This window comes from Olea europaea, unplaced genomic scaffold (assembly GCF_002742605.1).
Source record: "Olea europaea var. sylvestris unplaced genomic scaffold, O_europaea_v1 scaffold528, whole genome shotgun sequence".
NCBI classification, from domain to species: Eukaryota; Viridiplantae; Streptophyta; class Magnoliopsida; order Lamiales; family Oleaceae; genus Olea; species Olea europaea.
Genome location: NW_019263600.1, coordinates 417,814 through 436,059, shown reverse-complemented (window position 1 = coordinate 436,059; position 18,246 = coordinate 417,814). Strand labels below are relative to the sequence as shown.

Sequence of the window (18,246 nt, the reverse complement as noted above, 5' to 3'; positions counted from 1 at the left end):
CGAAGTTCTCAATACTTGAAAGAGATTTGCATTTAATGCCAAGATCAGCATTTCATTTTGCTGAGTGATATCCTGTCTCACACTCTGTATGAAATAGACACTCATCAGTATATAGATTTGTAGGGTGTCTTTTTAAAGATAGGTCATTAGAACATAGCTAAATATATTTATAATTAAATTAATAAATCTACCTATAAGTAAATAAGTAAGTTATAAAATAAATAACTTTTTTATTAACGGTTTAAGCTGTAAGATATTTATTTTGTCATAAACATAAGATTACTTTTAAGAAAAATTTTAAACTTAAAAGTAAGAGAAAAGGGTTAAAAAAAAAATAATAATAATAAACTAGAGTTATCACAAAAATATATTTATAGAAGAAATGTTATTTAAGCTCACGTTCTATCTCCATTTTTCAAAAACTCACTTCGAACTTGTTTTCAATCGTAAATTCTCTCAATAAAATGATTTTATATATAAATTCAAAATTTTTCCTATTTTTCAACAACATGTTTTTCAAGAAAATTACTATTACAAAATACAATTTCGATAAAAATGAGGTTCAAACACACCAAAATTTTTTATACTTCCTCAATACATCATCAAGGAACTTTGTTAAAATAGAACATTGTAATCTACCTTAATAAATTCCCTTACCCCATCTTTTTTCAATTCCATCTCTTAATTCAATACGGTAAGAGCATCCACAAATCACTTCATTGAATTCATTCATCTTGATTCTTGATTATGAGTATTGCATCTCCCCCTTTAATATATTTTTTCTTGTATTCTTGTGTTGATGAAATGACACAAATAATGAGAAATTACATATGAATTGAAGACAATAATCTTATATATATCCATAAGTATTAAAACTCAATAATTTAATTCTTTATTAGATCATTTTAATTTTGGGTTTAACTTTAAATTAACCATATACACAAATTAAAATTTTCCAACATGAATTTTTTTTTTTTTTTTTTTTTTGGGAGTCCAGCCGGGTTTGCTTGTGCTTTCCTTTTTTATAATTTTGAAACATATATATTATAATTGGAAAATATTTTATAACCATTTTATTTTTATTCCAGAAACTAGTGACTAAATTGTGTAATAATATATAATATTCACTCCATAAAATTGAGATCATTTTCGCGGAAAATCAACATTTTGTGGTAACATCATCAGGTTGACGAATGGCAACTATCACATTAAAGAATCCCCCTTTTTTCTGCACTGTGTACAGTGGAGGTTCTGATTTAGAACTGATTGATCGTAATGGAATCTTGGATGAAGCTGCACCCTTCCCTGATTTTGCATCATAAAAGGCCAAATCCTAGAAAAAGTCGACTACCCACGTATATACTCTATGCATAGGCATAGGCATATGCACCAAGTTACTGTAATGAGTAATGTTATGTGTACACTTACACACAGTCGTACACTCATTCACATGAAGGGATGTCACATATATTTTATTGTGTGTGGACTCCTTCCATGTGAGGGGAGTGTAAAATCGTGTGTAAATAGTTATGTACACGTAGTATTGCTCGTAATGAATACGCAAATAAGATAAGAGCAAGATCGTCATTGATGTCCCATTAACCAATGTATGTCTTTTATTCAATAGAGTTTTTTTCCCTTTTTTTTTTTTAAAAAAAAAAGAAGTTTTATAATAGTGATTTTTGAAGGATATATGATTAAAAAGTAGAAATCTTTTTTAGATGTATCAACAAAATATTTTATTGTAATAATATGTGGTTGAAAATGAATTTAAGAACTATTTTTTTTTTTATTTTGAATTTAATGGAAGATAAGCGGGGCTAAGTTTTTTTAGTTTGTGGCACTGTAATAGTTAAACGGTGTTATAGTGGCAGCAACACTGAGTTTGACTAAGGTGGCCTGTAGTACGTATGGTGGTCGATGAGCTATGATAGTTAGTAGACAGTGACATTTGAAGAAAATAATAAAAATACTTATTTTATTAAAAAGCTTTGTTATTTTCTAAATGTAATCAAAATTTTAAAAATCCATTTCTAAAAAGTAACTAAAGAAAAACATATTGACGTTCGAGTTAAGTAAAACAATTAAGAATTTTGCTACTTTTTCAGGTTGAATTTTACATGATTTGTACAAGTAACTCACAATGGGGGGTGGGCCACATGTAATAAAAATGGGGCAAAAAAATACCCATTTCTTTGTATATGTGTAACTTGTACAAACACTATAAAATTTCAACATGATAGAGCGGCGTCTCTTAACAATTAAAAAGATCAACCATGTTTCTAAGAGATTTACGTCAAAAAAGAATTTTTATTTTTATTTTTATTTTTATTATTATTTTTTTTTTTATAGATTTTGAAATTGAAAATGAAGGAAACTTTAAGATCTAGATGTTAAGCTGGGGCGAAACCATTAAGGGTCCTGTGGAAACAATTGCACCAACTTGACCCTTAATTTTTAATATTGAAAAAAAGTCTACATAATATTAGCCTATAATTTTTAACACAAACCCAATCATTTTTTACATAATTTTGTCTTGCCCTCGTTGAATTATAATCTTGGGTCCGCCGCTGATGTTAAGCATAGTGTGTTTGCCAACTTTTTCTTTCTAGAACGTAAGTAAATTGGAATATTTTACTTGTACATAATGCAGTATCCATCCCTCTTTAGCCTAATGTACGCTTAGTATCATACAAGTAAATTAACAAATTTATTTAAAAAGATATATATGCAAATTGAACTAAGGATTCATTTGATTGTAATAGAGGAACTTGGGTGGAAAGAAAACGAATTTCAGGGAATTGAATTGTCAAAAACTTGTTTTATAGAGAACTGTCAATTAAATTTGTTTGATTGATTTTTCATATGCAAAAATATTGAAATTTTGGATCTTTTAGTTTTCGTGGGGCTTTGCTTTCCATGAAAATTGTTCATTAAAGGGATATAATTTGTTGCAATTGTGAATGAAATTTGTTTTCATTGCAAGAAAAAAAAGAAAGGGCTGGAAAACTAATTTCTCACCAAACCCATGGAAAATTGAAATTCCACAAAACTAGGGAAAAATGGGTCACATGGGAGGGTGGATGGAAAATCAATTGTCAAGAAAATTCTTGCAATCAAACAAGGAAAAATGTGAAAAATAGAATCCACAAAAAATTTCTCAAATCAAACAGGCCCTAAAGGTTGGAGATTGGAAAATCATTTTAAAGATTGAGTATGACTCCTGGACTAAAGGTGGAGGACTAATTGGCTAATTTCTCAAAAGGAACAAGGTTAGAATTCTAGCATATTTAAGATGGTATCTCACTAATGACTGGGTCTTCGAGAATGAGGCTTTCTTCGTCATTCACCTAAACTGCGTAGAAAAGGTCCAAACGCAGATGCTGAGCTTGCTGCCTATATCCCTGCTATTACCTACGCATGGCTTACGACTGAAGTTACTAATTTGGTGGCTATAATCCATTTCCTATCCCAAACTGTTCCTTCGAAGTGGTGTCCATTTTGGGATACATGTTTGGGTTTTTCTCCTTGACCAATCCACATTGGACTGTACAAGGTACAATCCTCTCACATGAAATGACTCTAGCCTATGAACGATTTTTTTTTAATTTATTTATTTTTATATATATTCTTCACCTGTATTGGACAATACCATTTATGAGGGGTTGAAAAAATGGATGCTTACTATTTTTATGGGAAGCAATTTTAGATGGTTTAAAAATAACCCTAAGTCGATATGGTGTAATTTTGATCGATTCTCTTGACTCACAAAATTGATGGGTTTTGGTCGTTTCTCATATTCTCTTCTAATTTTATTCTCTATAAAATAATTAACTAAAATTGTTTATAAAAATTATGTTAAAATTATAATATTTGTAAGATAAGAAAAATTATTATAAATAAAAAATCACTTTTATGTAAAAAAAATTATATATAAAATCAAAATACTACTAATAAGATAAAAAAATCATTTTTAAAATATAAAAAGTTATTTATAAGTAAAAAAATCACCTAGAATTATTTAAAAGTATAAAATTAACTTATAATTGTACAATTTACTTATAAGTAAAAAAATATTAATTTAAAAATTTAATTAAATAATAACTTTATTTAAAATTTTAAGAAAATATTAACTTATACATAAAAAGATTACCTATATGTAAAAAATCACTTATGAGTAAAAAAAACTTCATAAAAGAAACTATAAACTGAAAATTTTACGAAGGGAAATATGTTTAATTTTATTCTTTTGTAAAATGTTCAGAAACGATGGATAATAAACTTCCAAATATAGGTTGGACAGTTTTAAAAACTACTACTCAAATCACTCAAAATCGATTCGCTCATGATATTCAAAATCGATATTTTAAAAAATACTCATAACCAATACGACGAAACTCCCAAGCAGGCCATAAGTAGGATCTCTCAAACGTACACGGCTACTCATATCCATTTTGAGGGTTACAAGTTGACAAATTTTTTGGCATCTAGAGACTAGAGTTAATGTCATCTCTCCTACACTGGTCGTTATCCTAATTTTATTTTCAGGTATGTTTTTGGGACGTCTATTGCGAGCCTTATCATGTCCCTGTTTGACAATTATTATTTGAAAACTCTTTTGTTAACATATTCATTTTCAACCATATACTAACACAATAAATTATTCTATACGTAAACTAATTTTTTTTCGCTTTTTTAATCACACATTCTTCTTAATATTGCTATTCAAAACATTGTTTTTCTCAAATGACGGTCATCGAATAGGGGCTATAAGTTCTATTGATTTATATTTTGATTACGCTTGACATGCTCTTTTCCTCGGGATAGACAAATGACGTGTATTTATTGATCAATAAGGTTAGTTGTACAAACATGGTTGATAACTTTAACTGACAACCACGTGTTGTCAAAATTCGAGTCTTTAATATAAAAAATATTTTTAAAAAGGGATAAATGTATTGTTGTCAAGTAAGATATTGTCAATCATGATGGAACACGTAGTATTACTATTTACTAATTCACGTCATTACGAAAAAGAATTTATTGGGCAAATTGTCTTATTCCAGATGATACAAGGAATTTTATTGTGGTATTATTTGAATCAAATATTGTAGTGGATAAAATTTATATCTAGTCCTCAATTTGATGTATATTAAAAAAAAATATTTTTAGAAAATTCTAATAAAAGCTGGTGAAATATACGATTCAAATATTGATTAAAATTATGAATTCCATAAAATATATGATTAAAAATGAATTTGAAAAATAAATGAATTTTAGAAATAAATGTCCAACAGAGGTTTAAATGCAACTGAACATGCTCCATACGTTTTAAGAACAACTATTTCAATGTTTGCATCATTGCCAGTGTGTAACATCAGAGCCACCCAAATTAAAAGCTTGTTCACCTGCATCGGCAAGCAATTAAAACAGAGGGAAAGAATACCTCTCTCTCTCTCTCTCTCTCTCTCTCTCTCTCTCTCCCTCTCTCTCTCTCTCTAGATATATATATAATTACATAATGTCACACAACACTTTATCATTTATCAGTTTAAAACACAATCAATATTTTTATCCAATATTTTCCCTTCACATTATATTATAAAGAAATTTGCTATTTGTACACTGATTTTGACATTTTGGTTAACATTTGTATTATTGTCAAGTGTCAATTGGATGAAAAAACTGTTTGAAATTTAAACTATCCAATATGATAATGACACCTGACAAAGTGTAAGTTAAAGTGTATACCATAGTGTACATGTAGCAAAGTTTTATTATATAATCTATTGTGTACGTTTTTATCTATAAGTAGCAAAAATTTCGTTACGGTTTTTTTTTTGAGAAGTCCCAAGAGGGTCCTGGACCTCTAAGCGTAGAACAAATCAGATATTGTTAGCCGATTCTAAAGCTAAGAGGGCCTAGACCCGAGGGGAGATTACTCAACAAGAAGTCAAATTTTATGGGATTAAGGTTGAAATCAAATAGCGAATGCACTTACGGTTAGAATTGGTCCTGCATATATATATATACACACACACACACCACAACCATCAATCAGTCCCTTCTCTCGAGTTGGATATTATCTGAATTCTGACACATACAGCTAGATATGTACATACAGATTCATATATAATCATATCTAATGATTATGTATCATCAGCATTACCACTATTGACAAAACTCCAGGTGTACTATCCTCAATATCTTCCTGCTTTAACCTAAAGATATTATTTTCCTTAAAACTATGAAAATTGCCCAGATTCGGTACTGTTCTTCAGATAGTACCAAAATGGAATCTCTCTATAACAGAAACTGGGAGAAAGACTTTGAAATTTTAATCTGCATGCTGAATTGATGGTGATGATGCCATCACATCTAAAACGGCGCCGTCAGGGTTGTGCTGTAAAAGATTTACATTTTATGGTGTTTGAACACAGTGTCTTATCACTAAAAAATGGCTGCATGGGCAATCATTCGCCACAGCTAATAAGAGAAATTTTCTCTATAAATTCACTTCTGCTTGTCCAACTTAGTTCCTGCATAATTGAATAACTGAAACTTACCCTGTGAGGCTTCTGCACTGAAATGGCGATTACAAAATCCAAATGCTTTCAGCTGCTGCTGGTTCTTGCCCTGGTGATGCTACAAGCTTCTGGTTTCTCTCTCTCTCTCTCTCTCTCTCTCTCTTAGAACACATTTTTCTGCTACACTATCTTCTTTCTTGTAGAGTCGTGTGTTTTCTAATATTGTGTACAAATCTTTGATTATTTGAAACACTTTATCAATTAGTGAAGTTTGACACATTTTGCAGAGTGCAAGGCCAAGACTTATAACAGGAAGGAGATGGGTTTTAAGAGTGGTGGACCAGCTGCAATGTTTCCGAGCTTAGGAAATTATAAAGAGATGCCTGAAGACTGGGAAATGCGGAGAGTTCCGGCGGGTCCCGACCCATTGCACCATAATGGCCACACTCCAACAAAGCCCCGGACGCCATGAATATTGAACTTCAGGGTCGTTTGCTCCTTTTTCTGATGTTCTTTTGTTAAAAAATTCCATGGAGGACCTTCTACTGTCAAATGTATGTATGTACTATTTTGAGGTTTTAAGGAGCCCTATGCCACGTTTTGTCGCCCGTTATTGATGGTATATGACTATATGTTTTTCATTGAACGAGTTGCAAAGTAAAGGAAATTATAAAAATATAATGAACATAATAATTTCTGGTTGACAATGTTCAATGTTCCCACGAAAAAGATACTTTCGAGAAATGACGAGCACGACTGAAGTATCTATATGTACAAATCTATTTATGGATCTATAAATTTTTGAAGACAACGGAAAGGAAAAAAAGGTACTTTCGAGAAAGGATGAGCATGACTGAAGTGGTTATATGAACAAATCTATTTACGGTTCTATAAATTTTGAAGACAACATAAAAATGCTCGAACCCCTGAGTAGATCATAGACAGAAGGCTGCCCTCCACCACAAGTGATGCAGAGAAGCACGAACAATGAAATGAAAGTATTCGAACACTTGATTTCATCAATATATGAATATCGAGAATTTAAGGTTCAAATAGTCGTGGATTCAAGCAAATATCGAATGATTAAAGGAAACTGAGAAAAATCTCAACCCTTGGCATGATTCGAAGTAAGCTCCAAAAGATGTTAAAATATACCTTTAACATCATAATTACATGAAACCACAGTACAATCAGAGTCTAATTTTGGAAATTAGTTGAATAGGTGGTTGAAATTAAGTTTAAGCCTTATGAATGTATAGCAAGTTCTACAAACATAACAAAATGCAAGGTATTCAGGTGTGCAAAGGCGACGGACTTTGACGTCTGGGCACTGATCCGTCCAACTACACAGATCAAACCAGCTTGTAATGCGCATCGACATTAAATGTGTTCATCAATCCTACGATGGATTGCCTCAAAATGCCCGATTTGCAATCACTATTTGTCTAAGCAGTTGTAAATAATGACCTCCACTCGACATGGAGTATGTTGAGAGTTCTAATATCAATAGGTTGATTAGTTCGCTAATGTGAGAATAGCATAACTGATACAAAGGACAAGCAATTTAGTAGGTAAAGGCAACAAACGTTTTCACGGAAAGACTAACTTAGCGAGCATCAGAAGAAGTGAATGAATCTGCAAAACCTGATGGCTTTGAAGGTATGCTTTCTTTGCTATCTTGACTAGGACCACTGAGATCTTGAGTAGCAGGTTCTTCTTGCCAGCCCTTCAACATTTGAGGGAGAGGTAGAGTAATGTCGAAACTAGAATCCTGATCTGTTTCTTTAACTGGTTTCCATTTGCCAATAAGCGGAGCCAACACATTCACAACATGTCCCATATCAGGACGATGATTTGGGTCACGAGCAGTGCAATGTCCGGCCAGTTCAGCTATGATGTAAATACTTTCATAAATGTCTTCTTTCGCATCAATGGTAGAATCAATGGAAGCAAGAAGACTCTCTTTGTCTGATTTTCTCTGCCAGAACCACTCGGCCAAGTATCTGCTTTCCTCAGGACGTTGTTCATCAAGTGCCACTAATCCCGTCAATAGTTCCATCAATACCACTCCAAAACTGAAGACGTCAACTTTGGTGGTAATTTTACCCGTCACTGAAAAAACAGATATATGAATCAGCAGAGACAGAGTGGCAGGCAAAAATGAAATGGTGCAAAACATCAATAATTAAACTGAGATCAAAATAGCATATTGTATATAATGCCGGAAGCAGCGTGATTAACGATATCAATTCGTAATTCCCGTGCCCAAAACACTTGCAAACAGTAGTATGATAGAGCATAATCCATATCAGATTAATTAAGAATATTTTCTTACCAGCATATTCCGGTGCAAGATATCCAAACGTTCCAGCCAACCTGGTGGCAAGAGATTTCTCTTTGTCAGGAGCCAATTTCACTAATCCAAAATCTGCAACTTTTGCCCGAAAATCATCATCCAAAAGAATGTTTGATGATTTGAGATCTCGGTGTATAAAGCTCTGGCGCGCTAAAGTATGAAGATATTCTACCCCTCTAGCAACATCAAGAGCAATTATAAGCCTTCTCGTCCAAGACAAAGGTTCCAAATTCAAGCTCTTCCAACGGAAAAGATGTCTACTTAGAGCTCCCTGAGGCATATATTCATAAACCAGAAGCCTTTCATTTTCTTCAACAGAGTACCCCAAAAGGGATACAAGATGCCGGTGTCGGACACTTGAAAGCACAGCAATTTCTGATCGGAATTCGTCCAACACTTTGTTACTAATTATCCCGGCTTGCATTCTCTTAACTGCTATTTTCGTTCCATCTTCAAATTCTCCCTTGTAAACTGATCCAAAACCTCCACGCCCAAGCTCATTTTCTTGTGCGAAATTATTGGTCACCTTGCGAAGGACTTGAACTGAAATGACCAAGTTTCCAGCCTCAAGCACGTTAGAATCTTCCAATCTACCACTAGTTCCACTTGCGGTATTCATACCATTTTGAGCCTCTAAGGAAGAGTTATCCGCTACTGAAATCTTCAACCTATTACTAGGATCAGATGAATATTTAGGATGCTTTAAGGAGCCATCAGCAGCCCTTTTTTTCTCTTCTCTCTTCCTAAGGCAATAGACTGCCAAAAGAAGTGCAAGAAAAGTAAAAACTGTAGCACCTACAGCTGTAACCACTGTGACAAGTAGTCTGAAGTGTTTAGAATTTTGGGATTTTGACCATGGCGGCGAAGAATTGTTAGATGATTCAGGATTTGAAGAAGGGGGGACAGTTGAATCAGATGGTGTGGGGGATCCTTTAGGTGAATTGCCGGTTAATTTTGGATTACCATTAGCTATTATTTTCACACCATTACCAAATCTCGGTAATGGTGGCTCAAAATTGTTCCCACTTATATCCAGCAATCTTAGCGATCTCAACAAAGTTAAATTTACAGGAATTATGCCATGTAGATTGTTTCCTCCTAAGTTAAGTTCAAGCAATGATGGCAAGCTCACAAGCGAAGGACTAAGCGTACCATTAAGTCCAAGCTTCGGCAAATTTATGATAGAAACCTGGTTCGTAGGATTGCAGGTAATCCCCCACCAGGGTCCCTTACATGGATCATTACCAGTCCATTGAGAAGCAAGTTTTCCCGGATAATTCACATCGTGAAGAAAGTCCAAAAGTGCACTAACTTCAGGGGCACATTGGTCACCAGGATCAGATTGACAGAATGAATTTGACTGATAACTAACATTTGCCGCTTTAAATTTTGGTATTGGACCCATAAACATGTTATTGCTCAAATCCAATAATTGAATATTCATATTGGCCAAACTTGGGGGGATCATACCAACTAGTTGATTTCTACCGAGTTTGAGTTCTCTTAAGGAAGTTAAATCACCGATATTATCAGGAATCGGTCCTGTAAATTGATTCCCATGCAGCCATACCTGAGTTAGACCAACCATAGACCCAATAACATTAATAGAACCGGTCATCCTGCCCCCATCTTGATTATTCAACCACAAAACCTGCAACATTGAGCCCTGAAACGTCTGTGGGATGGCACCACTTAACCTATTATACGACAATCTTAACATAGTGAGAGATGACAACTTCCCAAAAAAATCAGGCACTGGCCCAACTATATTGCAACTCGAACACGAAAAATTCACCAGCTGCGAAGACTCCGCCAGCTCACTAGGTATGGACCATCCATTGCTCTGGTTAAAGGGGTTATTATCCAAAGCCAAGACCTGAACATTGCTAAGCCCATCAAAGAAATCAGCTGGGATCGTATCGAATTGATTATCATCCAAGTATACAAATTGAAGATTGGATAAACCACTAAACGTAGGCAAATCTCCGTTGAATTTGTTGTTTTGAAGTCCAAGATTCTGAAGCTTATCCAACTGATTGAAATTCTGAGGCAAAGGTCCCTGTAAACCAAGCCCCTTAACCTGAATTTGTGTTACTCTGCCGTTTTGACAGAACACGTGAGGCCATGCAGGAGGGCCACATGGATCATTCCCTCCTTCAGGCCATTTCAAGAGCTGTGAATTTTTCAACCCATTTCTAAAATTATTCAGAATCTTGAAATCATTTTGGTTCGTGACACCACTAACAGTTCCCAAAATGCAAGACACCACCACCACATTAACAATGAAGACTAATTTTCTTGGATCAAAATCCATATTCATTGCATTATCTCATATAACATTTCCACACAGACCCATACTTTAAAATTTTCAAGGCGGCAAAAGAAAGAGTGCATAAACAAGAAAGTACAAAGAAAACGCACTCAAATATCAAAAAATTTCGACACACCTTGATTTTCTTAATGCTGCATGCAAATTCAAGAATACTTGCAATGGGCTGTTCTGTATTTTCTTTAGAAGACAATTGGTGATAATTACAAGGAGAAAAGGACACGGAAAAAATAGATTTTTTATAGGTCTTAATCCTTATTATTCGGATCAAACCCAAACAGACTAATACAATTCTACGATGATCGCGTTTCTCTCTCCGTTCTGTTTCTCTGCTTTTGTCAAAAACTCATATAAACTTAAACTATCATGTTTGGCTTAGCTTAGAAGTTTCCTTATAAGTAAATATTTGTTATTAGTTAATGCAAGATTTACATGTTTAAAATAAGTTATTTTAAAAAAGCAACATGCCTAAACATAATTTATTTATTTATTTATTTATTATTATTTTTTTAACCATGAGTCACGGAACCTTCGTCAACCTTCATCTCTCCGTTTCTAGCTTCTGCGTCTTTTATCACGTACTAGAAAATTTAGAGTTATATCTAACGTTACAATAAACATAGCTATAATTCAGAATATATATTGTTGACCTCGAAAATTGGTCCTTCCACGTGGCCAACCGAGAGCTACTCCACGTATTCCTCTCTGCACACAATCAGCGAACAGTCAGGTACACATGGCCGAGACCAGCGAGAGTGGTAGTGGTCGTATACACTCAGACGGTCAAGTCAGGTTTAAGTGGTCGGAACAGTATCCAAGGACTATGCAAATCAATGATAAGGGGGAGGAGAAAAATATATAAGCTTGTTATGGAGTGCTATGTAGTAGGAGTTTCATTACCTTTGCCCCTTGCCTAATCTTGGGTATTTATAGGTAGTATGAGCCATTGGATGTGGGACGCGTGTATACATTTGACGGTATGAGGCGTCCGCTCATAGACGTCAATCAACCGCGTCTGTAGAGTGGACGGACAGCTTGTTAATTCTGAGTTGAATTGACATAAAGTTGATAAGTCACATCAACTAGCCTCATGGAGACGTCAAATCAATTTAAACTTTAGGTGCAGGAAGGATCTTAGCACAAATCTCTTTCTGAAATTGGCGGTGGGTCTTCTAACCGGGGTCCACTTGGCCTCGGCCTCTGCCTCGGGGACGAGATGCTTCGGTCATGTCAATAGTAGGGATCGCTTGTACTTCGCAGCGCGCTACTAGGTTGCAGAAATTGCTGATTTCACTTCAAAAATACTTCAGACGGGTCTTTATCAGGTCGAAATATATGGTGGTGAGTATTCCAAGGCGTATCAGATCGGAGTGTAACAGTAGTCCCCCAAGTCCAGGTAGAATATTTATATCATGGGTAGGCTTGCTTTCCTGACCGGACCGCGACTCGTGAGAGTTTGGGGGTTGATCTTTTGCAGTAATCGAGGTTATGATCCTAGGCAGATGTGCCAAGCGTCTGAGGCGGTAACCCACATGGGACTTCGAGTGAGTAGCTCATCTGCCACCGATACATTGACCCACAGGGCCGACACGTTGGGAAATGGCCAAAACTTTGTAAAGCATGGGAGGTAACGGAGAGCTGAGGCGATGACCCACAGGGGGATTCGCCTCAGGTGCTTCCAAGCTTTGTAAAGTCGAGTGAGGAGCTTATTCGCCACCAGTGCGCTGACCCACAGGGCCGACGCGTTGAGGGATGGCTAAAACTTTGTAAAGTATGTGAGGGAATGCAGCATCCGAGGCGATTCAAATGTCAAATGATTTGACAACTACTGTGTGTTTCCAATGTGACAGTTGGGTGTCATGTCCATTCTCCTAAAAGGCTGCTGCGGCTACTTATTATTATTGACGGCTGGTTGTAACCGAGGTGACGCGTTTTAAGCAAACGTGAATGTCATAGCGACATCCCGGGAGTAGATCAAATCTGGCGTTTCATTTCAACGGCCTAGATTGAATATGCGATGAACAGCTTAGATTGATCTTAGATTGATCGCATTTGAATTCGATGGTGGAGATTGGATTTATCTTTTATAAAAGGAGGACTCTGAGATTTTCTAAGGCTTTCTACCTTTGCGAAACAAACACTATATTTTATTCTCAAGTCATTGGCGATTTTTGACGTTTTTTAAGCAATTCCGACGAGAAAATTGAACTTCCGGTGACCTTATACCATTTCCGGCTAGGAAAACCTCCAAACTCGTAAGTTTAGTACCTATTTGGGCTTTTAAATTTTGAAATAATGGCCTCGGAGGGGAGTTCTGGTTCGGGGAGTGGTTTAGAACTAATGAGGATGGACGAGCCCATTGTGGCGACCTCTTCAGAAATAGCCGATGCAATAATGGGGGGGAATATTTGGAAGCGACCGGATAGCCCAGCAGATACTTCTGTGTATTGGGGGGCATCGGATTATCCATCCAAATTAAGAGAGACCGACCTGGGGAGACTTAGGACAGAGTATAGGATCCCTGATGGTATAGATTTAATCCTCCCTGGGCCGGAAGAGAGAGCCTGTTATCCTAAGCCGGGCTGTGTGGCCATTAGCAAGGCGATCCTTAGGGCCAGACTTAGGCTGCCAGTTCACCCGTTCTTTAGGATGGTGCTTAGATCCTATGGGCTAGCCCCAACGCAACTCAATCCGAACTCCTGGAGCCAAATGGTGGGCTCCTGGATGTTGTGGAAAGAGACGTCATTAGGGGTGGAGATGCCCCTCTCCGTCTTCCAGACCCTTTATATACTTATGGTAACTGCCGGGGGGGCATAAGACTCGGGGATGGTATTACCTTACTTCATGGGGTTTCCACACTCCATTCGTGCTCGATCTGCCGAGCTCCATCAAAGAATAGAAGAGCTCGTGGTGCTGGGCCGCAGGGCAATGGGACATGATGGAGGGGGACCCCCTGGCGCCTCTTACGATCCCGACGAAGTACTCAACACTTAGTGAGTATAGTAGTTATTTTTCCTTATATTTCTCTTCGGTTCGAATTGCGCCTAACATTTACATTTCCTTTGTAGGTGCTCTTTCTCAGTGCAAGCTGTCATCCGAGGACTTTGAAACCATCTACATCATTTATCAGCTGCCTCAAAAGAAGAGGTCTTACCATAGGCTGATCCGAAAGAACATCCACTTCATTACTCACGATCTGATGGCATCCCAAGGTAACTGGACCGAAGTCTCTGCTTTTTATTCCGAACTCTCAGCACTTGTACTAATTCCTTATTCGCTCTTTGCAGACAACTTTAATAAGAGGATGCCGGTGCGCCCCTCCAAAACGCCCAACTGCGGCGAGGCCACCCCCTGCTTTGAGGCAGACCACAATTCCCATCGGGGTGGCCATTCCGGAGAAGAGGCCCGTCCCAACCGAGCCTATCACTACCTCGGCCACAACGCCCCTCGCTGCTGTGCCAATTGATCAAGTGCTGGGGCAGTAGAAGAGGAAGAGGCTCCATCCCACTAAGGAGGTCGACTTTCTGGGCACAAACCCGGAGGAGCCTGTAAGGGAAGTGTTAGAGGCTCTTCCTCCAGAAACAGCTGTGGTGGCGGTGGTCCACAGCAAATACTGGATTGAAGAGTGGAGGGACCACACTGCCTCCTGCGCAGCTGAGAATTTGGTGGCTGCGAATAGCGACTGCGTGGCTCAGGCCCTGAGTACAAGTATCAAACTTGAGGGCTTGGTGAAGGATTTGAACTCCAAGAGGGAGGACCTCGCCAAGCGCCTCAAGGAGGCGATACACTACGGGGATGCCGTGCAAGCAGCCCAGGCCAAGGCCACATAGGCGGAAGAGGGGAAGAATGAAGCTAAGGCCCAGCTAACTACCGCCGAAGCAGAAGTGAAGCGACTGAAGAAGGAGCTGTATGAGGTGGAGTGCCAAGTGGCTGCTATGACTCGGCGGCTTGATCACGCCAATGAGCACCACAAGCTTGCCGCCGAGGCTCTGGAGGCTTCCAACAAAGAGAAGGCGGAGCCGAGGCAGAAGGCAAAGGCTCAGTCAGAGGAGATTGCCTCTTTGAAGGAGGAGTTGAAGTCTGCAGGGGAGGTGGCAGTCCAGAACTTCATCGACCACTTTGAAGACCATCCCCTGTATGACGACTTCGCCAACTTCTGGGCCTCATGGAGTGCCCAAAGCTTATTGGGTCGACTGAAGGAGGTGCACCCTACTTTGGACATCTCCTCACTGGAGGCAGAGTTCGGAGGGTCAACTGGAGGTCGGCCTGATAGGCTTACCGAGGAAGCACCGGAGGCGGGCAATGTAGAAGTCCCTCCAGCAGAGTAGGGCTACCTTTTGTAATGGCTTCGGCCTTCTTGTACTTAAATTTATTCAATGAAATGAAATTTTTGCTAAGTATTTGTGCTTCTGCTTTTTTATCTTTTCTATCTGTTCATACTTGTATGAATGACAAGCGTCAGACTAATTGCCTCGTAACAGTAACCAGTTAATAACTACGGACCAGACCACTCAAGTTAATATAAGTTGAATCACTTAAGTGAATATGAAGCAACTCTTAATGCTAACCTGTTAACAATTTGAGATAGGACCACTTAAGAAAACATAAAGAGCCCCTTAACGTTAATCAGCTAATAATTGAAGATCGGATTGCTTAAATGAACCCTTTGAAGGACTGAAGAAACTATTTACTAATTGATGTGGCTCGGAACCGAAGCTTCATTACTTGAGATAAACTACACTACCCTTTACCAAGGCAATTCCAGCACTTAGGGAATTTAAAACTGAGATCAGATCAGAACAGTCGATTCATTTTAACATATTGAGATCGAATTGGAACAAAGTCTTATCATTGATAGTACTTCCTCAAGTGTTCGATGTTCCATTGATGAGGCAGCGCCTTTCCCGACATATCTTCGATTTCGAAGGTACCAGGTCGGGATTCCCTGCGGATGCGGTAAGGGCCTCCTAGTTCGGGCCAAACACTCCTGACCCTGTTGGTTTTGAAGATTGGAAGACTCTTCTGAGGACGAGGTCGCCCAGGTGAAGAGTTCTGTTTCTGACCTTGGAGTTGTAATAACGGGTCATCTTTCGATGATACTTTGCCAAGTTCACTTGGGAGGTATCTCTCCTTTCCTCAAGGAGGTGTAGTTCGCTTATTCAAGTCTGGTCGTTGCTGATTTCATTGAAATGTATTCGTCGATGTGATGGGACCCCGACTTCGACCGGACTCATGGCCTTGGCTCCGTAGGTCATGGAAAATGGTGTCTCACCGGTTGCAGTCCGGCAAGAAGTCCTGATAGCCCAGAGGACGTGGGGGAGTTCGTCAACTTAGGCCCCCTTTGAGGTATCAAGTTTCCTTTTCAGGGTGTGTTTGATAGTCTTGTTCACTGCTTCAACTTGCCCATTCGCTTGGGGGTGATGAGGTGTCGAGAAGTCCTTCTTTATGCTCAGTTCGTCGCATAAGTCTCGCATCTTCATGTTGTCGAACTGCCTTCCATTATCAGACACTAAGGAGTGGAGAATGCCGAATCTACAAATGATGTTTTTTCAGACGAATTTGGTAGTATTAGCCTTGTAATCCTGACAAGGGATTCAGCCTCGACCCATTTAGTGAAGTAGTCAATGGCGACAATGGTGAAAGTTGCACTTCCTCTCCCTTTTTGGGAGTGGGCCAATGAAGTCAATGCCCCACTTGGTGAACGGCCAAGGACTGGTTACTACGAAGAGGCTCTGAGTAAGTTGTCTTTGTATGTTCGAGAAGCGCTGGCACTTGTCACATTTCTTGACAAACTGGCAAGCATCCCTTTTCAGGGTCGGCCAGAAGTAGCCTTGACGGAGAACCTTGTGTGCCAGAGTTGTTCCTCCGGAGTGATTTCCGCAGATTTCTTTATGGATTTCCTTGAGTATGTATGTGGCCTCTTCGCTTCCTACGCATCGAAGAAGCGGCGAGGTGAAACCTCTCTTGTAAAGGGTATCTTCTTGCAGGACGAAGTGGGCATCCCTTCTTCTTAACTTCCTCGCCTCGCCTCTAGAAGCAGGCAGTGTTTGCTCCTTCAGGTAGGTGATGATGGCCTGCATCCATAATGGGGTGCATTCTATCCATAGTATCTCTCCACCTTCAGGGGTGGAGGACTTTGATAAGTGCTCAATAGGGACGACGTTTAGAAGCTCTGAATCCATGCTACTGGCCAATTTTGAAAGGACGTTTGTATGTGCATTCTCTAGATGGGGGACTTGAGTCAGTTCGAACCTTTCAAAGTGAGGAGTTATGTCCAGAACCAACTTCAAGTACGCAATCATGCTACCATCTTTGGCTGCGAAGTTTCGATTGACCTGATTTACTATAAACTGAGAGTCACTGCTCGCTAGGAGCCTCCTGACCCGCATCTCCTTGGCGAGTCTAAGACCTTCCAGAAGGGCCTTATATTCAGCAGCGTTGTTCGAAGCTTTGAAGCCGAACCTCACTGCACAATTTAGCTTGTGGCCTTCTGGGCTTTCCAATACAATCCCTGCCCCTGCGCCAACCTCTCCTGAGGACCCATCTACGAACAGTTTCTATGTAGGGGGCTCGGTCGGTTCCATTATCGCCTCCATTTCTGGGGCCTTGGCAAACTCAACCAAAAAATCAGCAAGGGCCTGACCCTTGATGACATGTCAAGTTCGGAACGTTAGATCGAACTCACTGAGCTCGATTGCCCATTTTAGCAGGCGTCCTGATGCGTTTGTTTTCTGCATCTCCTACTTTAGTGGGAAGTTGGTGAGAACTTGTATTGAGTGGGCTTGGAAGTATGGACTCGGCTTTCTTGAGGCTGTGATAAGGGCGAGTGCCAGTTTCTCCATGTCTGGGTAGCTTGTTTCAGTTGGGAGAAGTGCTTTACTGATGTATTACACTGGCAATTGGCGCTCATTTTCTTCTCTGATTAGGACTGCGCTGACCGTCACATCTGAAACCGCTAGGTACAGCAGTAGAGACTCATCCGGTTGAGATTTTGACAAGAGGGGCGCCTCTCCAAGGTGCTTTTTTCAGAGCCT

General features: G+C 38.7%; 1 protein-coding gene across 1 annotated transcript; it reads right to left on the bottom strand.

Annotated features, from left to right (window-relative positions):
- Positions 1 to 7,823: 7,823 nt before the first annotated feature.
- LOC111388788 (receptor-like kinase TMK3) lies at positions 7,824 to 11,515 on the bottom strand. The gene is made up of 2 exons (XM_023013593.1): positions 8,863 to 11,515; positions 7,824 to 8,639 (listed from the first exon to the last, which is right to left on the bottom strand). Exons 1-2 carry the CDS (start codon positions 11,201 to 11,203, stop codon positions 8,134 to 8,136), a joined length of 2,847 nt encoding a protein of 948 aa, XP_022869361.1. The 5' UTR covers positions 11,204 to 11,515; the 3' UTR covers positions 7,824 to 8,133.
- Positions 11,516 to 18,246: the final 6,731 nt, after the last annotated feature.

Excerpts from the sequence above, each read along its gene's own strand:
- LOC111388788 (XM_023013593.1), bottom strand. The coding sequence starts at position 11,203 with ATGAATATGGATTTTGATCCAAGAAAATTAGTCTTCATTGTTAATGTG. Across the intron at positions 8,640-8,862 it reads TCTTGCACCGGAATATGCTG|TGACGGGTAAAATTACCACC; the intron begins GTAAGAAAATAT and ends CTGTTTTTTCAG.